Below are 26,411 nucleotides of genomic sequence, written 5' to 3' on the forward strand. Positions count from 1 at the left end.
AATGTTCATAACATCTAATTGGAAATACAGATTATCTTAAAAGAAAAAAAAAAATGCAAAACCCCTACACAGCAATTGGGGTTTCATTTTTAAATCAAGCTTGTCTCACTTCTCCATCTGTTTTTTCTTTTCCATGTTTCTTAGACCCAATGACCAATCAATTCTTCTGTTCAAAGAACCATTTGTATTTCAAAAAAAGAGGTGAGTGAGCAGATTAGAACAAACTCTGTGATAGACAGTCTGTAAGTCACCAATTTTTGCTTATGAACTAGCTCTGTGAGCTGAGAAGTACTTTTCCCAATGGCAGGCAGGGAGATGCATGGGAAACTAGCATGTTCAAGGCATCTCCTAAGGGCAAGCCCCTTGGAGGTGACTTAATTTATTTAATCCTCTCACATAGGTTGAAATACGTGTTCCCCTATGTTTTGTTCAAGGCTCACAGAAACTCAGTAGCTACCCTGTGTCACTTAGCGTGAATCGAGGAACTCAGCCTGTTCAATGTCAAAGTGCCTGCTTCTTCCATTACACCACTTTTCACGACATCACTTATTGTAACAGTCATGTTTAACTATGCCCTTGAAGACACTTGGAGCAATAAAGCCTTACCAGACATGACGGTGTGTAATCCTAAGTGGTCTATCATGATAGTAAGGAGGCAGCCTTACAGACCACGAGTCCCAGCACACTAGCTTCAAGTCCATCAGTGATTGTGTAGATTAACTCAAATAGTGACAAGTGCCCAGCCTAGTGCCAGCCCTCATGCATTGACCTATCCAATCCTTCTACACATATTGATTGAATGCCTATCATATCTATGTCAGGATGTTTCCTAAGCCCTGGGGAGATATAACAGTGAACATGGCAGACACACATCCTCACTGCGCAAGTCTCACCTGAAATGTCCTTACCCAGAGCTGCACTCCCAAGGTCTTCTCCTCTCCTCCACCCCTCACTCTCACCCTCATGGCCATACGTTAGCTTCTTTCTAGCACTTATCAATACAAAGAAGAATTCATCTTCTTTGAGTTAGTTTTGAAAAATGGATTTCACATACTGGATTTGTCCAAGGCTCACTTCTTCTCCATAACACTCCCCAGCAGATGCTGGTCCATACTCCTGGCTCGCAGACTCAGTGGCCCATACCCACCAGTTAACCATCCTGGGGCCAGTGACCCTTCCTCTCTGATAGTGGATGTTGGGAATACATCCACTGTGCCCCTTCCTGAGTAAACCAGACTCTTCTCTACGATATCCTCCCCAGGCCCCCACAGTTTGCTCAGTCTTACAACATAGGCCCAGAGTATGCCAACTGCCCACCCACTACTCATTGCTGAACACTCCCCCATGAACAGTTTTCACATTTAGTAATTCCAGTGAAACATGACCTAAGTATAGAAGGGCTCCTGGCATTTATTCATTCATTCAACAAATGTCAATCAGCATTTCCCATGTTCTAATCCCCATGTGCCAGGTTTGGAGTGATCAATAGACAGGCACAGTCTTCGGGTCCTCACGACTGTAGAAGAGACACATGTTCATCATCAGAACAGCACACGGTGGTAAGAGCCATAACAGGGAGCTAAGGCCATGTGACCCCAGACAGGGTAGGTCAAGGAAAGCTTTCCAAAGGATATAAGACTTAATCTACAAATCATAATATAACAACCTGATAGTAATCTAAATAATAATAATGATCCAGGAGTAAATCAGGGGAAGGTAGAAGAATGAACATGTGGATCAGATGAGCTAGGGGGCAGGGAGTCTGGGGCCAACCATGGTGGAGCTCACACAGGATATGGAGGTAAGCCCCACTCAGATGACCCCTCACTTTTCTCTTTTCCTCTTGATCTGATCGGATCCACCCTTAGCTTCCCCATTTCTACTCGCTTCCCCTCCTCTTCTGGGCTTCGATTCATGTTGTCAAAACCCACTGCCATCAGCTAAGGCAGAGCACTCAGGCCCGACAGCCCACTGAGGGAACTCTGAGCAGCCCTGCTCAGGAGACTGGGCCAGAGGATGGCAGCACCTCTGTGCACCTGTGAATCACTTAAACAACTGTGGTCCATTCCACGGACTCAAGTGTGCTCTAAAATTCAACACTCACATTTTCAGAAAAGCCCTAAGATCCTCCAGTTACCCTCTAAAGCGGCTCGTGGGACTCTCCTTCAGCAGTGGCATTGAAAGGAGATTGCACTGAAATGTGCAGGAATGGATTTGGCAAGGATCATCTTACTAGATGAATTAATTCATTTACAATATAGTCACTATTGCTGGACACTGTGCTGAGTATTATGGAGACACAGAATTTAACAAGAGACTGATCCTGTTCCCAGTAAGCTTACAGACTGTAGCAGGAAGACACCAAAAACTATGATACCAGCAATAAGTGTCATGGCTGTAGGGAATTCAGGTTACTGCAGGGACTACTCAGCACCCATCAGGAAATGCACAAAGAAGGTTATGACACAGTTTCTATCTTCAAAAAATATTGACTGCAGCAGAGGGAGGAGATGTAAGAAAGAAGACAGTACAGTACTGCATGTGATCAAAGTCTCTTCGAGGTCTTTGCCAGTAAAGGAGATGGGGGAACACTTCTGGACAAGATACCCCAGCTCTAGGCCACAGAGTATTGCTGTAGTTTAGGTCAAGGAGACAAGGGAAGCACATTCCATGAGCAAAGACAAAAAGACCAGAAAGCCCAGCAAAGGGGCAGGAAGGGGCTGTTCAATTTGGCTGGAGCAGAGACCCAGTGGTGGGAATGAGGTTGGGAGAGGCAGATTCCTCAAGGCCTGGTTGCCAGACTAAGACGGCTGTGCTTTGTTCTAAGAGAAACTCAAGTGCAATCTACTCATCTCTCTGACACCTGAGTTCTGAAAACTGGCACAGGGCAATTGCAGAGCATTTGTTATATGAGCAGCCCACCTGCAACGATGGTGAGCACACGTATGACCATCATCTTCACTTTCTGCAGGATCTCCATGGCTTCTGAGGGCTTCACAGGCTGCTGGAAAACTTCACGCATCTCAACAACACTTAGAAAAAATATATAAACAATGACATGAAAGGGTAAAAATGTGCATCCAATGTGCATTTCTGCTGTGTAGGCTAAGTTATAACACACATGTAAGAACCTCCCTGCATAATCATATTTTCTTCGTAGGAACATAAGAAAACACAGATAACACAGTCTGGACCTTTAGAAAACTTTCGGTCTCCCAAATTAGTGCAAAGCATCAATTTTGTGGCGAATACACTTAATATTTGCTTTTCTTTCTTATTTTGGTCCATTCTTTTGAAATGCAAAGGTAAATGTTGAAAGGGTGTCAAAACATGATCATACGAAGAGCTAAGGTGTAAACTCCCTCTGTGGAGAACTGAAAAATTTGAGATAAAACCTGAGATTGGTGGAGAATGGGGTTGCCAGGACCACCTCAGCTCAAAAGACAATTCAGAGAAGAGCACTAAAGTCAAACAGGGTATAGTTGGGGATCAGAGCACTAAAATCAAGCAAAATATAGTTTCAGATCAGAAGCAAGGAGGAGATGAGGAAGGAAGCTCTGAAAACTAACAGTCAAATTCCAAGGTAGCAATAGTTATTTGTGCCAGTGGCTACCTGTTTCACTAACTAAAGACATCTTTCCAACTCATAGAACATGACTGGATTCAGGGTACAGCTCTGTAGTAATAGAACCGACAGAAAATAAGTCAGCTTGCCTGGCAAATGAACCAAGGTTGACATGGCATCTCCAATCTCCATGTGGGCCAGAGAGGAAGGCAGGGAGAAACAGAGGCCAGGGACCACCCTAACAGTATTGTCACCCAGAGAAAGGACAGGTAGGGACCACTGCAGCATCTCTGGGACTCTGCACATCAAGAGGCACAGGGTCTCCAACCTAAGGCAAGAGACTGCTTCCAGGGCATGACAACTAGCAAGGCTGGAGCTTTTAAGAACAGTTTTCTATTGACATAACATTCAGGGATGGGAGGGCTTGGAGGTGGATCAAACACGTGAAGTTTGGCAGAATCAAAAGAGGGCAGAAGCCAGCAGCTGCCTGGCCCTTTCCTGTGGTTAGCTACAACTGGAGGCATAATTTTCTGTGAAGCAAGCAGCTTCATGTTCCTGTGTGTATACTGAGTCATTGGACCCTTGGCTGCCAGAGGATATGAATAGAAAAATTGTTTATGCAGCTAGTCTTGGGATGAGTGAATAGAATAAGAGGTTTTTGCTTCTGAGAATAAAATAACTAACTTTTGAAATATTTTGAATAAATTATAATTATATTTGAATGCCAAATAATGAGTCAAATTGTGAGAAAAATGACTGGACTTGAATTGCTCTATGTTGAAGCCAACTTCAGAGTGTAAAGTTGAAGTCAAGAAAACTACTTACCCTGGTTCAATGTAATTCCTGCATGGTTCTATTTTACAGTTACTGTGGTAGGGAAAAAAACAAAGTGAATTCGGCTTGCTTTTTATTACCTTTGATCTGTCAGTGGGATTTGTTGCCAGTATTTAGTCAATACAAATAATCCTCTCAGGTATTTCTCCAAACAGGAAAATGGTTTGAAACTACAAGGAAAGTCAATTATCTCTTTCTTGGTTCTCTCTTCTTTTTCTGATGTGACATTCTTTCCAGTGGTTGCTTTAATGAAAATCTCAAAAAGTGGCTGAAACAAAGTTCTTGTGGAAGTTGTCCATTCAGAGTTGTTAAACAGAAGCCCTTTCCTCCAGAGAGCTGTTCTACTTGAAACATTATGGATTGCTTTTTCAAGTTGATGATGAGTTATATTCCGAATCAAAGGTGTGTCAAAATATAAACTTTTACTCAAATCACCTTCATAGTCACTTTTAATTCCACTGGAGGCCTCTAAAACTCTTTCTATGGTTTTCAAAAGGTTATCTGGATGCTGAGTAAATGTCATCAACAAATTAGAAACATTCCAATTATCCTTCTTTAAGTTTTTCCAAAGAGCTTCTAAGGTGAGACCAATCACCATTTTCAAGACAGACCCTATTTCTGTGCTGTTTTGTGATAATATTTTATCCAAAAAAGGGATCTCTTCATGAATTATTTCCCATTTTATATCTTGAGGGTCACTATGAGTGGAAATTGGATTAGGGTATAAGAAGTCCATTTGGTTGGTGATGTTATTTATAGGAACTAAGCAACTCAGAATTTCTTCCCACAAGTTGACAGAATCCATAGAAAATGTTTGAGTTTCATTGTTAAATGCTACCACAAGACTCTTCACATCTTCCAAGTTGATTTTCACAGATGTTAAAAATTCAGCAATTTCTTCCAAAATATCAGAAAAGTCCCTAGATTCATTCATATATGACAGCATGCTAGGTGACATACTGAAAACATCAGAGTTTGATGATATATAAGGTTCGACCCCAATCATTTCAAAGGCCAAGTCAAGAAATGGCACCAACAAATCATTTATCTTTTCAAATGTGAAATGATCTATTTTTTTCAAAGTAGCTATTTCTTTCACAAGATTTTGAACACTTTGTTGCATGATGGAATAGAGAGTGACAAAGAATTTCACACTGTCCTTGGTATTGGAGACAAAATGAGTTTTAAAAACTGTGGCCATCTTCCCTGAAACTTTCTTGACCAGCTTAAGAAGTTTCACAATGGAGTCCACTGATGTGGCAAGATCTCTCAGGTCAGCACTGTCATTCAACAGCATGACCAGAGTCCCAGACATTTCTAAGAGGGGTTCTGGGACACGACTTTCTTCACCAGCTCTTGAAAGAGGACCAAGTAATCTCTTAGTAAGTTCTAATGTTGCTCTGTTTCTTAGAGGGAATGAATTATTTATAAAGAAAAGCAAATCCGTTAGATTAGCAAGTATAACTTCTTGGAGGGTAGGATACGAAGCATAGAAGTCCTTATTAGGAGCATTTAAAATTGTATTCAGAAGCCTTGCCATCTCTGTTGAACATTCTCTTACAAGGTGAAGAGCTGCCCTAAGATCCTGATTGAGTTTGAAGAGGTCCCCAGACGTATTCCCATGGAAAAACAACAGACTCACCATTGTGAAAAAGTCTGTAGTATTTTCAGTCCCATTTTTCACTGGCGTTTCCCAGAGAAGGGCATTAAATAAATTTTGCATGAACCTCAGTCCTTGATGACTATCAAAATAAAATTCTCCATTGTCTAATATAAGTGAACTTTTTATTAGGTGATATATAGTCTCCTTTAAACTTGAAAAAATGTACATCAATCTGTCTTCTTTCATCAGGGCAAGAAATTGATCCAGTTTCAGAACTTCTAGAATTTTATCTTTTGGGACAAAACTGTAAAAAAAAAAATATATATATATATATATACACTTTTAATTTTGTTTTTAATACATTAACAGTGGAAATATTAAGATATAGAGTGATATATATTATTTTATTTGTTTTATACTAGCATCATGGGAGGATAATACTGTGTAAAAGATGACATGCTAAAATAATTTCAGATGAAACTCAATATTTTGTTGCCAAGAAATGAAAACAGTGAGGAATTTCATTAACAAATTCTATTACAGTATTTTGAACCTGGCAACTTAAAAAGCCACATACTTTTGCTTACGAAAAAGGTTAAAATGGCTTTTACTTAGGAAAGAAGGTAAAATGACTACAATGTGATTCTTGATGTAAGAGATAAGTCTCTGAAAAGTGGTTAGCATATTTATACTTTTGTGAGCTTGAGAAGTACTGAGTACTAGCAAATTGCTTAGACAGATGTATCAACGTGACTAGGCTGAGTAATAGCCCCAGAAGTCCCTTTCTTGTATGTTTCTCATCTGGGTGGGCTATAGGGGAGATTCCTTCATGAGAGACGGAGAATAGATGGGAGTTATAACCATTGTGTAATGTAAATACATCTTCTCCCAGCTATTCAATCAAACACTAATCTAGGTGTTGCTATAAAGAGATTTTGCAGATGGAGTTAAAATTCCTTATCAGTTAACTTTAATCAGAAGGGATACTGTCCTGAGTGGGCAGGAAAACTCTGAAAGAGGACGTAGAACCTCTGTAACTTAGAGGTACAAAACCACCGCTGGGTATTCATAGTCAGTGGCTCTCCCTTCCCCTGGTCTTCCTTCCTGACCGCCTGTGGACAAGGAGCTTTCACTCACGCCCGGGGCGCCCCTGCCTGCTGTGGGCCTCCCTTCCTGACAGTCGGCCTTACTGATTGCAGACTTATTTAGCCAGCCCCAAAATTGTGTAAGCTAATTTCCTTGGATTAAATCCTTTGATGGTTTTTGTTACTCTGATTGAAACTTGACTAAAGCAGACGTCATGGAATAAATTGGAATTTCCCTCCAGCCTTTTCACTGGCAAACTTCAGATGAGATTTTTGAAGATATATGAAAAAAAGATAATGTGACTATCACTTTTTATGTCTGTAAATGCAAGCATCACAGTAGATTCATTGGGTTGAGAATATTTAAGTCCTTAGTTGGTGATTAGACAGTTAGTATAGCGATTCAAATTATGGCAATCCCGTATATGCACGTACAGCTATGAAAACTAATTTTTCAGATCCATACAAAATGGAATTCATAATTGTTTTCATAATCTAAAAATGTAAGAATAATATGTGATTAATTACCCTGGACTGGGTTTATATTTTACTAGTTAGATGACAGTAACCAAAATTCTTTTACGTTGACATTTTGATAAAATATTTATTAAGACAAATTTACATCAAAGATATTTCAAAAGTATTAGATACAAATACTGTTTTTGACATGCCTATACTCCAGAAAATAAAGTAGTTTGAGATATATCACAACTGCATACACGACACAAAGCAAAAGTAGACTCACCTCATCTCTGCAATAACATCTTTGTGGAAATCTTTCAGCAGAAGAGATATTTTGTTCTCAGAATCTTCCTTTAGCAAAAGGGATAAGAGTGTTTTCAAAAGTTGTTCCATGAAACCTACTATGCTTCTTGGAGGGAGAACTGTTTTCCTACTAGTTTCTGACTGCATATGGTTCAAGATAAGGTTAATGAAATTCATTATTTGAAGGTCAGTATCACTTAAGTCCCAAGCTGCTTCTTGAGAATTCCCAGCTAAGTTATTGATTGAATTAATTAGGATGTTTTCAAAAAGCAACTGAACACCTGAGAAATTAGTCAGCTGTTCTTGATTTAGCAGATAAGTCAGAAAGGCAACATCAAAATTGCCTTCTCTAGATATATTTTTTAAAGAGCCCCAAAAAGTAGTAATAGCTTTGGTTAACAAAGCTGTATCTTCAGTTGAGCTCTCATTGGTCACAGGAATGAATAGTGTTTCTATCATTCTGGAGTAATCCTCATCTGCATATTCCTGAAGCCAGTTTTTTGTGACCAATAGAAAATCTTCAATAATTTCTAATGTCTTCAGTGACTGTGAATCCAGGATCTCCAGGAAACGGGCAAATTGCAAAGTAATGTTTTGAAGAGCCACTGAATTTATACTTTTGATATCTTTGTTCATTTCAGAGAGCAGGTGTCTGACTCTAAAATCTTGGGTTAGGTCTTTCACGATTTGTTGAAACTCAGGCCATAGTTCTTCAAAGTTGTAAGTTGTTTCATTCTTTTCAATAAAATTTGATAATGCTTCTGAACTGCTACCTGTGAGATTTGCATTCAGGAGCATCATAAATGAAGACAGTAGATTATGAGTAATTTTTTCTAGGCTCCAGTCTTCAGAAATCAATTGTATTGTCCTTTCCAAATTCGAGAAAATAATATTTTGAACAGATGTCTCTGTGTCTTCATTAACGTTAAGGATCTTGTTTAAACTAGCTAGTTTGTCAAGAGTATTTTCACCTGATATAACTCTTGTAAAGTTGACATTTTTAAGTTTTTCTATGATTTGCAAAGCAACTTGCTTTATGGGACCACTAGGACAAAGTCCAGAGATGCTATACCTAGTTTGATTTATTGAAGGTGGGACAAATGGTAATATCTTATGCCAAAATTTCTGCACAGTTTTCACAAGAGAAATGTTAACATGGAAGACGTCAGCGAGTTCCAGAAGAATAGAATTCCAGTCCACTAATTCATGAATTATGCAGACCACTTTCCTATTTATTTCCATTCGGGAGCTTTCATTTGAACATGGTGAATCTTCACCTTGGGGAGACAGGTGGAGATGATCGAGTATACTGGCCACTTTGCCATAAAAGGAAGAAGACATGAGCCCATGGACACTGCAGGGGTCTACCTTTGAATTCTGCTGAAATCCAGAATTTGTATGATTCCAGCACCAAACCACAGGAAAACAAGTTAAAGTCTCTGAAATAATATCTGGCTTATCTGATATTAATTCAATTATATCCAAAAGAATTTTTATCACAATTGTGAAGTCTTCCTTGGTGATATCTGAAATGGTTATGCCATGAAGGAGTATGAAGCTGTAGACATCCTTGAGGCCTTCAGTGATGTTTTTACCAAGTACTCCCTGTAGGAGCCTTACAGCATGAGGAAGCACATAGTATACATCTACCACAGCATCCACAGCATCTTTAGGAAACAGGCGTGAGAGTTGCAGCAGGTGATTAACATTCCAAGAATGCGAGCTGTCTACAAATTTTTTCATCAAGTCAACAAGCAAGTTGACCTCTAACTTGCCAGTTCTCACACTACTGATATTCCTAAAGAAATCCATTAGGCTTGCACTAATTTGTTCAAGTTGATCCACCAAAATGTCTATGTCTGCCTTCTTAAGAGTACGCATGACAGAAGTTACCTTCTTCAAAACTTGCATATAACCTGTATTTTGTGGACTAATGTGATGAACTGCAGGCATTAAGGAGGTGAACACATCCCTCATCAGTTGAATCCCAAGACCCATGGCTTTCATTATTTCAGGTGAAATTATTTTTGGTGGATTTTGGAGGTCATGAGATAACTTGAAGGCAAGGTAACTAGCTAAATGATAAATGGAATTGCCTACACTGTTTACATCTTTTTCTTTTGGACTGGTGGCAAATATGTTTAACAAGTTTCCAGTTTTAGAAGAGGAATTATTTTCCAGGATGTTAGAGTAAATACCTCTTACAAGCTTCTGAAATTCCTTCCCCAGTGTTATTAAATGAAGCCAAATATTTTGAAACTGATTAGGAATTTCATCTGACATTTCTATTGGTCTTAGAATTAATTCAGTAAAATATTTCCAATTGGATTGAGATGCAAAATCAAAGTCTGTTGTTAAATTGTTGATGCTCATCCTTACTTGCTTTGTGGAATCATTTAAAAGAGCTAATAAAATCTCAAATTTAGGTATCTTCTCTTTTTCAAAGACTGTAGTAAGTACAATATTTAGAAAGTCAGTTACGTCTTTCAAGTAAATATTTACACAAATTATATGCAAGCCATTTGATGAACAAAGAGGTTTTTTTACATTTAACACCCAAGTTATAATTTTCAATATAGAGTTCACTTTATTTTCTATATGTCTGAAATTCCCCAAAATATTTTGAAGATGGCCTTGTGAAAAACTGGAGTTAGACACCAAATACAAATGGTTTATGACATCTAACCACACAATGCATCCTTTCAGCCTGCTAATTGTGCTCTCAGAGGAAAATGTGGAATTTATCATGTCTAGAATACGTAACATCCTCTGTGAGGTATTTACATATAGAAAGCCATCTTCTAAAATAGACTCAGTAACATTTTGGAAAATATCAGCACAGGAAAACAAATCTCGATCATGTGATACATTTCTAAGAAATACTATTGCTTCTCTTAGCTCAGTGATGATATTTTCAAATTTCTCTCCATAATTTGTGAGATTATTTGAAAGAAAGTCATTTATCGAATCTACATTTCTGTCTATATTTTCTGAGGTACTGCTAAACTCAATGAAAACTTTGAGCAGAGAATTTAAAAACTCTCTGCTTGTACTTGTGTTGAATGGAAATGTCTTCAACTGATGCAGGGCAGTTTCCATGGTGAAAAGGGATTTCTCCACTGGCTCCAAGTTAAGTTTTTTTACTGAAACTAACGCATTACCTAAAGCTACCAAAAAATCCCTGAGATCCAGGAAGTCCTCCCAATCATGGAAGTCATCGACTTGAGTTACATTTTTAAACAAATTTAATATGAGTCTAGCAACATTATGTGTGGGAAATATTCCCTGGCAGCTTTTGGAGACTTTCACATGATTTTCCAGTTCATCCAAAAGCTGAGTGAAACCATGATGAAGAGATGTGAAAACATTCAGGTCAAACTTAAATAATTGAGATATGCTTTCCCAGATTTCAGTCCACATTTGAAGCCATGAAATGGTACAGTGAATGGACATAAACTTGTTGAACACACTGACATTTGCTGAGAGGTTTGAAAAAATTTGTGCCAATGGAAAAACAAATGAAGCCTCCTCACTTGTTGAATAATTTACGGAAGAAATGTGTTTATTGTCTGAAATCAAGCACTCATTATCAAATAGGCCTTCTACTGAACTGTTGAAGAATTGGCTCATGTATTGAAATAAAGAAAGACGAAAATCTTCATCAATTATGAGCAGCTGTTTGAGGCCTGTCAAAGTAGTGTGGATCACTTTCAGTTCTTGGCCCTCTGTAGACATGAAGGACTGGGCTTGAAGCTCCAAAAAGTTAAAAATTGAAAGCAATTGCTGACAATAAGATACATTAGAAATTCCCCCAAGAACCTCTGCTGCCTTAAATAAAAATGCAAATGCTTTACTGATGCTTTGGAAATTAAATTGTTTTATGATAGCCAAAATGTGTTTTGAGATTTGTATAAGGAAAGTCAGCGAAGAACCTCTACTCTGAATATTCAAAAATTCATAAATGTATTGGTTAAATGAAGAATAAATTTGCAGAAGTAAAGCTGAATCCTTGTCCTGAAAGACATTTAGGTATTTTTGAGTCAAAATTTTATCAACTTCTTGTTTTTGAGGTTCAGAAAGGGCTGAGAAAAAATCAGATGCATTCCTGATAGTGTAGATGGTGTTCAGAACTTCTGAGACCTCTCCCTCCTCCAAAAATCCAAATTCATGGAGACTCTTTATTATAGTCTCACTTAGACGTACAAAATCTATGTTCATAGCTGGTGATTCCGGCCAATCTGAATAGAACAACTGGGAAAAGTTAAAACTTGTACTCAGAATCTCATTTTCTGGAACAGAAAAATTTAAAAATGTAAAGAAGTTTTCCAGTTTAGCTCTTTTTCCTTTTGAAATGCCGTAGACCCATAATTCTAGTAATTTGGGATTAATTTCAAAAAGTATTAATTCCAGGAATCTCAAAAGATTTTTTGGTTCCTTCCTTATCCAGTGACTTTCGAGAGTTCGCATTTTCCATCTCACTTCTTTGCCAAGTTCCAAGAGTTTCTGAGCATCAGTGGCAGATGGGTCTCTCTTTAAACTTTCCAAATGATTTGTCCACAGAGAATTTATATTCAGAATATCCTCCGTGAGAGATGGGAGGTGATGGAAATTGGGAACGATGGAGGAGTCAAACAGATTAGGCAACAATAATTTCTCAAAAAATTCCACAAATGATAAAAGAAAGTTCATTTGTTCATCCTCAAGGGTGTGCAACTTCTTTTCTGTCATTAGAAGGTGCTTTGTGAAATTTAAAGCCCTGTAATATTAGTAGAATTATTTTAATATAAAATAAAAAATAAATGTGATTTATCACATTTCCAAGTTAATACTCACTTATTGATAGTAAAACACAAATGAAACATTTAATAGACAACATGTTTTTCAACAGAAATTAAACTAATGTGAGCATTTGGAAGTGTTTTAGAAATCCACAATGAAGTTATATACATTTAGCTTAAAATGTTTCCTACTACCAAAAAGAATGTATTCTTAATTATTTTCCCCTGGCATATTTAACAATAATATGTATGATTATTAAAGACAAGTTCGCTATTTATGTCAGAAGAATCCTAGGATTTAATTCCATTTCAAAATGTCTTAGCATATAAAGGTAGTACAAATAGTGGAGTGCATTAGAAACCACGCCTGTATGGTTTAAGGAAGGTGTGGGGATTCCCTGTCCTGGAAGGCAATTCCAGTGCTCTTTCAACAATACTATATACATCCTACTGTTAGAAACTCATTATTATATATGGGGTAATTTATTTCCAGGTGTTTAATTTTAAAATACAGAGTTCTCAGAAGAGCAACTCAGTCACTGTAAGTCCCCTCTTGTAATAGAAACCCACACTTGCAGAACTAACTTCTACTGACTCAGAAGTTACAAATCCACTTTTGACATTCTTGGGGTTACATGTGTTTCAGAATTCAGGATGTTCATCCTTTAGAAACGCAGCATGGTACAGGTATCAGATATGTATTCATGCACCTCAGTGAGGGCTGGGGCAGCCCTGATCATCAACATATTAACACTTCGGCAGTGAGACCTGTGAATGATCTTGCGGAGCAAGAAAATACTCTTGAAACTGCTTCACATCAGTTCATGCTAAATCTCTGCTGAATGAGCTGTGATATCAACCATAAGAAAAGCCTCTATTTTCAGACTTTGTAAGAGTTCAGAATTGTGGGTAAGGAATTTTTGACCTTTATTGGCTATTTATGCCTTAAAGAGTAAACTACTTCCGAAGTTTTTTAACCCTCTGCTCCTGTTATATAACACACTCTCTGACATAGGACAGACACAAGACCTATCAAAGGCAAAATGCTGTTTACCTCCCTGATAGCTGACATCTGAGCACCCCATACAAAAAATATAGGCTTAATTTAGTTAGTTGTTATTTTTAGGACAGAATGACTTCTTTGAAATAATTCCTTGGGGAAAAAAAAGAAAATCCCATCAGGAAAGAGAAAGTTCTATTAGGAATTCAACATAAACCTTGCCTAAATCCAGCCCTCCCTAAGAATAGATGCCTAATTATCATCCAAGTCATTGTGCCTTGATAGAGGAGAACATAAAACTTTCTTTATTTGGAGAGGGTTATGGAGTAGCAATAGAATAATAAATTGAAGTAGAAGTAGTACTACTAATAGTATTATTGCCACATGTTTTTATATTACTTTAGTAATTTAGCTTATAAAGCACTTTCACAACTACAATCTTAGTTAATTCCTACAACAGCCTTTTGAAGTACACGTCATTATTTCCCTTTCATGAAAAAAGAAACTTTTTAGTTTTTTAATTGGCAGATTCAAGCTGTTATTATGTAGCATGACTAGGAGACCACCCAGGTTTTGTCATTTCAGGTTCAGCTTTGTTAATATAAATTGTGCTTAATGTTCAATGATTTTTCATTCATTAATTCAACATCTAATTACCTACTACTATCCATGATGAAAGACACTGTGCCAACTGCTATGAGTCTACAAATATAAAGTTAAATGTGTCCTTGTGCACAAATAGACTAGTTTTGTGCTGGTTTTCCAGGGCTGTTAAATTTCTGAGGCTCTCAGGAAAGAGGAATTAAAAATCTGACATAGGCAAGGAATTGATTCTCTAGAGGGTCCATCCCATTGTCCTTTCTTCTGTTCCTACTAATAGCTGGGCTTAAGAAGTTCCATAGGAATGACTAATCCCCATTTTAGACAGATACAGCAGAATGGTTCTCCAACTTTGCTGTGCACTGGAACCACCTATAGAATGTGTGAAATATACAGAAACCTGGGTCCTGTACACAGAGTAAAATTTCCTATGTCTAGGGCAAGGGGCAAGCATTTTTATTTTTAGCGATCTTCACAGATTTAATCCATTCTCAAATTTGAGAGTTACTGCTCTTATGCAAAACTTCTCTCCCGTCATGTTCCAACACACCCCACAGATAACAGAGTATACCTTTAAACTGGACACACTGTTCATAACCATACATAAAAATCTGCATTTCAATACATGTGCTGAAATAAGACAGCAGAAAATAGTCTGACAAATTTAGTTCCAAAGACCACTTCTCCCTCCCAGGAGTCTTTGAAACTAACAGAATCTATAGTATTGATTTCCTGTTTAAACTCTAGGCAACTAGCTAAGACAATTTTTCAAAAACAAATGCCTTATTTTTGGAGCATCTATTACAAATCGTGTTATTATTGAAGGAAAATCTTCTTACTACAATCTGTATTTCCTTTCAAAATCCATTGATTCATACATTCTATTAAGCAACTTGAAACTTGAGTCATACATTCTATTAAAGAAATATTTATTGAACAGCTCACATGAAAGATTGTGTCAATATCTAAATCAGGCTCATAAATTTTAAAGAATATATATCCTATAATTAGATTTTGATTATCTTCAGATGATAATTAAATCAAGACCTAGAAGTTGAATTCTGATAACTTACCTGGATATGGAAGCTGTTGGAGACTTGAGTAGATTATTCAAAAATTGAAAATAATTATCACTGATGATTTTCCAATCCATGTTTTCTTCAAAACAAGGAGATTCCTCAGGAAAAGCTAAATGAAAAGACATTTCCTACATTAATTATAAACTGGTTATAAGAGACAAATCTAAAAAAGTAAAAAATGCTAGAGTAGTTCACCTAATGTGATTGAAAATGTTTAAAAAAAAAAAAAGAAAAAAAAAAGGACAATTAGGAATCTTTCTAATTTGACTTGTGCTTCCAGACAAGATGAAGTACCAATCACTGGCCATTGAGCAATGTAAGACACTGATCCAGGAAAGGCAGTAGATGACAGGGTGAGACTTATGATTATGCCAGCTTGCTGCTTTAAGACAGAGTCCAGGCCATGGCACAAGAAGGAGAACTGAGCCAGAGTCCAGTGGACATGCTGATTTGGGAAAAAGCTTAGACTCTGAATAACAGCTAGAAACCACAGGATGGAGTGCCAGAGAAGACTGCACAAGGCAATGAAATTGGCAGTGTGCTTCTCTCGACTATTCAGATGAGTAATAATCAACACATGCATTTGAGGAAACTACCTGAGACCATGGAAAAAATACCCAAAAGAATTAAAGGTGGCCAGGTGCGCTGGCTCATGCCTGTAATCCCAGCACTTTGGGAGGCTGAGGCAGATGGATCACCTGAGGTCAAGAGTTCAAGACTAGTCTGGCCAACATAGTGCAATCCCATCTCTACTAAAAATACCAAAAAATTAGCCGGGTGTGCTGGCGGACGCCTGTGATCCTAGCTACTTGGGAGGCTGAGACAGGAGAATTGTTTGAACCTAGGAGGCAGAGATTGCAGTGAGCCGAGATCACGCCACTGCACTCCAGCCTGGGTGACAGAGTGAGACTGTCTCAAAAAAATAAATAAATAAATAATAATAAATGATTTTTTTAAAAAAAGAAAAGGATTAAAGGTAACAGTTTCTGGTGGTCAGGACCAGGAATATACTTTGTTTCTATCAGCCAGATTGAAATAATCCATAATTCATTAGTCATTGAGTACAGTACAAAAAAAGGGTCTTGCTTCAGGAGTGGGAAGTATTTAAAATCAGACTGAGCACTTTGCCAGTCCTGCCTAACAAATCTTAAAAATGAGATCCTAAAGAAACAAATTATTTCAAGCAATTTGTTTCAAGATTATTTATAGGCATGCAAGAATAATTAGCACAAAACAACGTTAAAATTTGTAATATTTGGAATTCAATAAAAAACTACCAGGCATGTAAAGAAGCAGAAAAATATGACCCATAATAGAGAGAAAAATCAATCAATCAAAAATGACAGCAATTATAGAACTAGCAGAAAGGAACATTAATCACATAAATGTTTATGTTATTTAGTTCATACTATTAGGTTGATGCAAAAGTGTATGGCAAATCTACTTAAAAGCAATTACTTTTACGCCAACCTAATGTATAATTTACATGCTCAAAAAAACTCACAATTTGTAAGACTGGATAAAACAAGATCCAATTGTATGCTACATGCAAGAAATGCACTTGAAATATAAGGACATAAACAAGTCACAAGTAAAAGGATGGAAAAGGCATACCACCCTAACACTAATCAAAAGAAAGCTATCAAAGTAGGTTTCACATGATAACATAATTATCATCTCATGATGATGAAAGTATCAATCAAGAACATATAACAATTCTAAACGTTTGCGAACATTACAACAGAGCTTCACAACACATGAAACAAAAACTAATAGAAATCTAAGAAGAAATGGAAAAATGTACAATTATAGTCAAGACATTTCAAAGCTGCTCAAGACAAAATATCAGTAAGGATGCAGAAGATTTGTACAATACTAGCAAGCAACTTGATGTAATTGCTGTTTATAAAAAAACTGCCACCCAACAACAACATAATACATATTCTTCTCCAGTGCATATAGAGCATTTATAAAGGTAGATCATTTTCCAGACCATAAAGCAAGTCCCAATAAACTTAACAGGATTAAAGTCCTACAAAGAATGTTCACTGGTTAAAATGAAATTAAATTGGATATCAATAACAGAAATATTTCTTGAAAATCCCAAATATTTGAAAAATAACAACACTTCTAAATAACTCAGAGACAAAAAAAGAAATCAAAAGGAAACACAGAAAGTACTTTGAACTGAATGAAAATGAAAGTACAACATGCCGGTATTTGTGGGATGCCTCTAAAAAAAGTATTTAGGGGCAAATGTATACCACTAAACACCTATATTAGAAAACAAAATGGTCTCAAATTGATGACCTCATCTCCCATGCAAAGCAATTAGAAGAGTCAGTTAAACCAAAACTAAGTAGAAAAAAGAAAGAAGAGTGGAAATCAAGGAAGTAAAAATAAAAACATTCAAGAAAAATGAATGAAATCAAAGGCTGGTTGTTTGAGAAGATCAATAATAAGACTGATATGCCTCCAGGCAGAGTGATCAAGAAAAAAAGGCACTAGTTATCAATATCGTCTATGAGAAAGGTGTCGTTACCACCTTTAATTTGATTCTATACAAATTAAGAGAATAATAATAGAATACAGATTTAAAAAAAAACCCTTATGATACTAAATTGAACAACTTGAACAGCCCTAACCTATATTAAAAATTGAATTTGTAATTAAATATTTTCTAATAAAGAATCCTAAAAGCCTAGATGGCTTCATTAGTGAATTCTACCAAACATTTAAGTGAGATCCAATACCCATCCAACACAAACTCTTCAGGAAAATTGAGAATAAGAGACTACTTCTGAACTAATTCTATGAGGTTATGATTACCTATCAATATAAGACAAAGACAAATTAAGAAAAGACTACTAAAGACCACTGTCCCTCAGAAAAACTGATTCAAAATGTAAACAAAATTTTAACAAATTAAATCCAATAATAGAAAAAAGGTAATTATTTTTATCAAGTAGAGTTTATCTCAGTTATGCAAGGTTAATTTAACATTTAAAAAATCAATGCAATTTACTATATGATTAGAATTTTTAAAAAAACTAAATTCAAAAAAATTTTTTTAAATCATCTCAATAGATGCAGAAAAACATTTGACAAATCTGACATCTATTCCTGATTAAAAACTCTTGCCAAATTAGGAATAAAAGAAAACTTCCCTAACCTAATAAAAAGCATCTATGAAAACCTATAGCTAACATTATACTCAATTGCCAAAGATTAAATGCTCCTCTTCCAGGATCAAGGAAAAGACAAAGAGGTTACCTTTCATCATTTCTATTCCATATTATACTAGAAGTTATAGCCAGTGTAGTAAGAATAAATAAAAGACATACAAAAACAATTAAACCATGTTTATTCACAGATAACATGATTTATAGGCAATCTGATGAAATCTATAAAAATACTAAAAAGTAAATTTAGCACGTTTGCAGGATACAAGATGAATATACAAAAATTAAATGCATATTTGTATATACATTTATGTGAGCAACAAATTACTGAAGACTGAAATTTTTAAGAATCAAACAATTTATAAAAGCACTACAAGTATTAAAATCTTAGGAATAAATCTGAAAAAAAGATGTGAAAGACTTTTAGAATGAAAACTACAAGGATTTGTTAAGGAAAAACAAAGAAGACAAAATAAATGGAGAGAGATATACCATGAGCTAGAACACTGAAAATAATTAAAAAGCTAATTCTCCCTTAATTCATCTATAAATTCAATTCAATCCTGGTTAAAATTCCAGCATAATTTTGAGAAACTGACAAGCAGATTCTAAAATTCATATGGAAAGGCAAATTGACCTAGAACAACTAAAAACAATTTTTTAAAAAAAAGAACAAAATTAAAGGTCTAATACTACTTGAATTTAAGCTTTACTATAAAGCTATGATAACCAAGACAGTTAATTTTGGTATAAATATAGACAAATAGATCACCGGGATAAAATAGAGAGTTCCGGAAAAGACCCACATATTCATACAACTACTTTTTGACAAAAATACCAATGTAATTCAATGGAAAAAGAATAGCCTTCATAAGAAATTTTGCTGAAGCAATTAGGTCCCCTTATGCAAAAGTAATCATAATAAACTTCAGTATATGCCTACACCACATACAAAAATTAACACAAAATGAATTATAGACCTAAATTTAGGACATAAATCTATTAAACTTATAGAAAAAATACATAGGCAAAAATCTTTGCAACCTTGTGAGTTAGCAAAGGCTTCTTAGCTACAACACCAAAAGCAGGATCTATTAAGAAACAAAACGAAAAAAACCCGAAATATCATCAAAATTAAAATTCTGCTCCTGGGTTACTTTGTTAAGAAGAACAAAAAGACAGTCCAGAGGCTGGGAGAAAATATTCGCAAAGCGTATGTCTGATAAAGAGTTTGTATCCTGTATATACAGGAAAATTATAAACTGAATAATAAACAAATAATCCAGTTTAAAAAGTAGGAAAGATTTGAATATACAATTTATGGATAAAGATACAGATGGTATATAGGTCCATGAAAAGATAGGTGTTCAAAATTATTACTCATATAAACAAAACACACCTATTAGAATGATTAAAATGTAAAAGACTGATCATAGCAAGTGTTGGTAAGAAAGTGGAGGTATTTTAACTCTCATGAACTGCCAATGGGAGTGTAAAAGAGTACAGCAACTTTAAAAAACAGTTTGTGAGTTTTGCAAAAGGCTAAGCATACAACTCCCACAAAATCAAACCACTTCAATCTTAAGGAAAAGAAAGTGTATTTCCAAACGAGACTTGTACATGAATGTTCACAGCAGCTTTACTTGTAAAGTCAGAAAGAGTCAGCAACCCAATTGTGAATTGTGTGAATGGATTGACAAACTGTGATACATCCATATGATGGAAGAGTACTCAGTGATAAAAGGAATGAACACACTACAACATGAATGAATCTCAAACTAATTAATGCGAATTAATTATGTTAAGTAAAATAAGTTAGACAAAAAAGTACATACTGCATATTTCCATTTATATAAATCTCTAGAAAATAAAAATTCAAATACAGTGAGAGAAAGCAGAGCAATGGTAGCCTGGTGACAGGGCAGGAAGCCGGAATTGACAATAGAGAGGAAGCTTTTGGGAGTGATGAAGATGTTCACTGTCTTAATTGTAACGACAGTTTTATGGATATATGTATATGTCAACACTGATGTGATTACTACACATTGCATGCCTGTATGAAAATATTTCATGTTACTCATAAATATACATGCCTACTATGTAGGCATAATAATTAAAAAATTTAAAAAGCCCAACAGTATCAAATAATTTTTTAAACAAAGTACATAAATAAATAAAATCTTCCATATCAAATTCCCTGGCCATTGGTTGTAATGCCTCAAAATTGACACTCATTTTGGTGAGGAAGAAAAGGATACTAATATTAATTGCATATGCCTACAATACTGTGCTAAGCATTTTACAAACATCATTTGATTTACTCTTCATAAGAACTCAGTAAAGAAAACTATGTAAATTTTTATTTTACCACGGATAAAAGTAATTAAGAATCTGTGTCAGATGCAATATTTGCTACCAAGTCCATCTGCTTCCAAAACCCATGTCAAAACACCAAACAGTTCATGTTTTATCTGCATCATAAAACTGCACTCCATAAATTTAAGTAACCATAGGATATCATATTGACTAGAATAAATGGTGTCTTTGTTATACCACATTCTTATCATATGCAGTTGTTTTGTTTTGTTCTAACAGGAAAAGGAGGAAATAAAGAACGTATAACCTAATGATAAATGCGTAACAACAGCCAGTGCTTCTCAAACTTTCCTGTGCTTACAAGTCATCTAGGCATCTTCTTAAAATGCATACTCTGATTCAGTAGGTCTGAGATGGGGCCACAATTCTACATATCTAACAAGATCCAGATGATGTTGACACTGTTGTCCAGGTATCACACTTTGAGTAGCAATCATGTAAGCAAATCAGGTGTGCATGATACACGCAACACAAGCAAAAGAGAACACATAGTCTCTTGATTTACTTTGGTTAGTGTTCATCTCACCTTACCCACGTCTCTATATCATGATGAAAAATTCTGATGATACATTCATTTACTCAAAGCTAAAATATTTCAAAGTTCAACATGGAAAGATTTGTGTGCCTGATGTGTCTGAGGAGACTATATCAAGCAAGTATTTGAACACTCTTCTTTCAGTTGCTACCTGTCAAATTCCACTCATTCCACAAGTTCTGGTTCAAACAACTCAAATTGTTATCTGCTCTGTACACCAGACCTCTATGCTGACATATACCTCTAAATGTGTCTATATTTCTACCAGCTTTGACTTTCTTAGGACTCCCCTATCAAGCTGTGGAATATCCAACGAAAAGAAGAGCCAAAACACCACTGAAATGAGAGTAGATAATATAAAAATATATAACCATGTAGATAAAATGAATAGAAAAGGAAACAACAGCAGTTGAGAAAGAGTTAGAAGGAAGAAAGCAAATGGACAAGGAGTATATAGCATAGAAGAGAAGGAAAAGTTTAAGCTTAAACTTCAAGAAGAAGAAATCAAAAGAAAGTAAAGTTAATTTCCTTCACAGAATCCCCCAAAGTCTCATGACTTAGAGGTATAAGCATCTGACTATAAGCAGGAGAGGTGGAACTAAATATATGCAGATGGGTTTAGATAAAATTATGAGAAGAATAAATTCTAACACATTCTCTCCATCCCAGCCAGGCATCTACTCCTCTCCTATGTCAGTAGAAAGCTAGGGATTGACTAGTCTGAAGAAGTAAAACCAGACTGACACAGAGCTTCCAGTAATAGGCACAATTGATGGTATGGATGTCACAACATTACTGGAAATAGTGGGGATTAATTTAACCCGTTATTTTTGAACAGTGATATTTTCGTCACCTCACGTTTTGTTGTTTCCCATAATGCTGGCAGTCAGTTCTATTCCTTTCCATCTGTGTGTTGTTAGCAGGTATTTGAAGAATTCTATTTTGTAAGCTTTGGAGAAATTGAACTACCTAAAAGAAAAGATGTGCAACTACACCAATAACTGAGAATCATCTCATGGGAGGTTGGCTTACTTCCTGATTATCCTAGAATGATGTCTTCCACTTTACAAGCCATCCCCTTTTACATGGCACTTTCCATCACCATTCTAGTGCCTTATTCTTAAATATGAATGAACAGTCTAGAATCATTACAAACTGAGGAAAGATTGCACATAAAAGATCACACAAATGAAAAAAAGAAAAACCCAGAAGAAGTTAGGAATTCATACAGGGGGTTCAACTGATGGCTAACAGGAGTTCTGAAAAGGAAAAAACAAGGCAGGGTTTGAAATTACCAAAGAAATAATGCAAAAACATTTTCCAAAATGTTTATTTTTAAGTATCATACTAACTTAAGTCTTCATACAATTTCAGAATATTTGGACTAAAAAAGAATTCTAAAGTTTACCAGTGAGAAGGAAAAGGGGGTGGGGAAGCTACATTAAAAAAAACATTAGAAATTTTATCTACGGATCTTATCAACAAGAACCTATAAACTAAAATAAAGTTATTCCCAAACTTTTTGAAGACATGACATATGATAAATAAAAATATTTATCAGGCATACTGGAGTAAATAGGGTTGCTCACAGCTAAAAGCTATCAGCTCAACCTAAAAATTTCAGACTGAGAGAGTCAATATACTGGCATATTGGCTTCAATATAACATGGTACATGAGGCAAACTAATTTCAAATTTATGTTTTTATGTCCAACTAAATTACCAATCAAAATTGAGAGGGAAAAAAAAAGACATTTTAAGACATACAAACTCTAAAAATCACTTACCTACAAAGTGTTCTCTGAAAAAGTTTCTGGAAGATATGCTTCTCTAAAACAAGAGTGTAAACCAAGAAAGATAAAACATAGAATCCAGAAAACAAGCTCCAACACAGAAAAGCAGAGTAGGGACTTTTCAGGGATATAGGTAAAAGAATCACCAGACAGTAACCCCCGGCTCTAGGGGACCACAAAACTACAATTGGAGCATGAAGACCCTAGAGCATTAAGCCAACAGGAAAAACAGAAGAAGTTATTTATACAGTTATAGGTCATCTAACATTTTTTACCATGTTAATATTGTACAGATTTGGCAAGTGTAGGTTAAATTGGTGATTAATGCATAGAAAACTGTCAAATGAAAATAATGAGCCAATTATTAACTCAAGAAAAATAGAACAGTGTGCAAGAAAGAATATGTGATCCTGGTTCCCCACAAAATTAAGAAACGAACACTATTATCATTGACGTAGCACTCTAAGCCTGCAGCATTGAATTAACAAAAATGTGATAAAACTACATTGGTAAGATGTTAAAGGGGAAATATGTAAGGAAATGAGAAGCATGTAAGAGAAGCAGTCCTCACTTTACACAGTGGAAAGTCAAAAATAATAGCTCATATAAAATGTCAAGGATTAGTTGAGGAGGCATATTAGTTAGAAATAAAAAGGTAAAAGTACTGAACTGAATGAGTCTGCCTCTTAAAAAGTAGGGTTGGAGAGGGAGGGACAGAGGACTCCTGTTCTTCATTTTGTCTTATATTTGACATCAGTGTCTATGTACTAATTTGATACAAATTAAAAACAAATTTAAAAACATAAATATGTATTTAACCTTTGAAGGCTAATTTGGACCCTTGTAACTCTCACCCATTAGTTGTGGTGCTTCTCTCTATAGAAACATAAAACAAGATTTATCTTTAAAGCACCTGGCACAAATTGTATGGCCCATGACACACCAAAGAATCTATACTTTAATGTTGATCCTATATTAAATACTTATGCAACAGCAAAATAAACTATTAACCAAGTAAACAGGCAACCTACAGAATGGGGAAAAATATTTTAAAACTATGCATCCAACAAAGGCCTAATATCCAGAATCAATAAAGAACTTAATCCAGTGAGGAGAAAACAACCCCATTTGAAAGTGGGCAAAAGACATGAACAGACACTTCCAAAAAGGGGACATGCAAGTGGCCAAAAAAAATATTTAAAAATCCTCAACATCACTAATCATCAGAGAAATGCAAGTCAAAACTTCAGTGAGATATCATCTCATAGCAGTCAGAATGGCTATTATTAAAAAGTAAAGAAACAACAGATGCTGGCAAGGCTGCAGTGAAAAGGCAATGCTTATACACTGCTGGAGGAATGTAAATTAGTTTTGCCATAGTTTAAAACAGTTTGGAAATTTCTCAAATAATTTAAAACAGAACTGTCATCAACTACAAATAAAGACCCTGCACAAAGCCTCTTTCCTCTAAAAATATCCAGAAAAGAAGCCAACTGACTGTATTCAAATTACACCACAGTTAAAGAAACATCAGCTGACACAGATGAGAAAGAACCATAGCAAAAACTCTGGCAACTCAAAAAGTCAGATTGTCTTCTTTCCTCTACATGACTGCACTAGTTCCCCAGCAAGTGTTCTTAACCAGGCTGACATGGCTGAAATGACAGACTTCAGAAATATGGATAGGAACAAAGATCATTGAGATAGAGGAGAAAGTTGAAACTGAATCCAAGAAATGTAAGGAATGTAAGAAAATGATACAGGAGCCTAAAAATAAAATGGCCATTACAAGAAAGAATAGAACTGATCTCATAGAGCTGAAAAACACACTATAAGAATTTTATAATACAACTGCAAGTATTCACAGCAGAATAGACCAAGTTGAGGAAAGAATAACAGGGCTCTCACACACAAAGGAGAAATAAGTCCCTTTTGAGACAAGCAAATGCTAAAGGAATTCAATACCACAAGACCTGCCTCACAAGAAATACTTAAGGGAGTGCTAAATATGGAAATGAAAGACAGTTACTAGGCACCACAAAAACAAACTTAAGTATATAGATTATTAACACTATAAAGCAACCACACAATCAAGTCTGCATAGTAACCAACTAACAACATGATGTCAGAATCATATCTGCACATATTAATATTAACTTTGAATGTAAACAGGCTAAAACTATGCATGCTGCAATTAGAAGACACAGAGTGGAAGTTGGATAAAGAAGTAAGACTCAACTGTATGTGTCTTCAAGAGACCCATCTCACATGCAATGACACCCGTAAGCTCAAAGAAAAGGAATGGAGAAAAATCTGCCAAGCAAACGGAAAATGGAAAAAAGCAGGGCTTGCTATTCTAACTTTAGACAAAACAAACTTTAAACCAACAATAATTTTAAAAGACCAAGAAGGACATTACATAATGGTAAGGGGTTTAATCCAACAAGAAGAGCTAGCTTTCCTACATATATATGCATCCAACACAGGAGCATCCAGATTCATAAAATGAGTTCATAGAGACCTACAATGAAACTTACATAACCACACAATAATAGAAGGAGAATTCAACACCCCATTGACAATATTAGATCAAGACAGAAAACTAACAAAGATATTTGGGACTTGAACTTGACTCTTGACAAAATGGGCCTAACAGACTTCTACAGAACTCTCTACCACAAAACAGCAGAAAACACATTCTTCTCACATGCACATGGCGCATATTCTAAAATCAACCACATTATTGGCCATAAAGCAATCCTCAGCAAATTAAAAAAATCACACCAAACACACTATCAGACCACAGCACAGTAAAAATAGAAACTAATACCAAGAAAATTGCTCAAAACTATAAAATTGCATGGAAATTACACAATCTGCTTCTGCATGACTTACAGGTAACAATAAAATTAAGGCAGAAATCATGAAATTCTTAGAAAACTAATGAGAACAAAGATACAGAAAAGAATCTCTGGGACATAGGTAAAGCAGTGTGAAGAGGGAAGTTTATAGCACTAAACACCCACATTGAAAATTTAGAAAGATACAAAATTCATAACCTAACATCACATCTAAAGGAACAAGAAAAAAAAAGAGCAAACCAACCCCAAAGCTAGCAGAAAACAAGAAATAACCAGAATCAGAGCTAAACTGAAGAAAATTAAGACACACACACACACACACACACAGAGACACAAAACGTACAAAAGATCAACGG

General features: G+C 35.7%; 1 protein-coding gene across 1 annotated transcript in view; it reads right to left on the minus strand.

The window, feature by feature from the left end:
- Positions 1–13,292, minus strand: part of ABCA13 (ATP binding cassette subfamily A member 13) — a 410,641-nt gene extending 397,349 nt beyond the window's left edge. Inside the window, exons 1-4 of the mRNA XM_074036523.1 lie at positions 13,237–13,292; positions 7,833–12,608; positions 4,480–6,306; positions 2,923–3,032 (exon numbers count right to left, since the gene is read on the minus strand). Coding sequence (XP_073892624.1) covers positions 2,923–3,032; positions 4,480–6,306; positions 7,833–12,608; positions 13,237–13,292 — 6,769 coding nt within the window. The remainder of the gene's footprint in view (positions 1–2,922; positions 3,033–4,479; positions 6,307–7,832; positions 12,609–13,236) is intronic.
- Positions 13,293–26,411: the final 13,119 nt, after the last annotated feature.

This window comes from Macaca fascicularis, chromosome 3 (assembly GCF_037993035.2).
Source record: "Macaca fascicularis isolate 582-1 chromosome 3, T2T-MFA8v1.1".
NCBI classification, from domain to species: domain Eukaryota; kingdom Metazoa; phylum Chordata; class Mammalia; order Primates; family Cercopithecidae; genus Macaca; species Macaca fascicularis.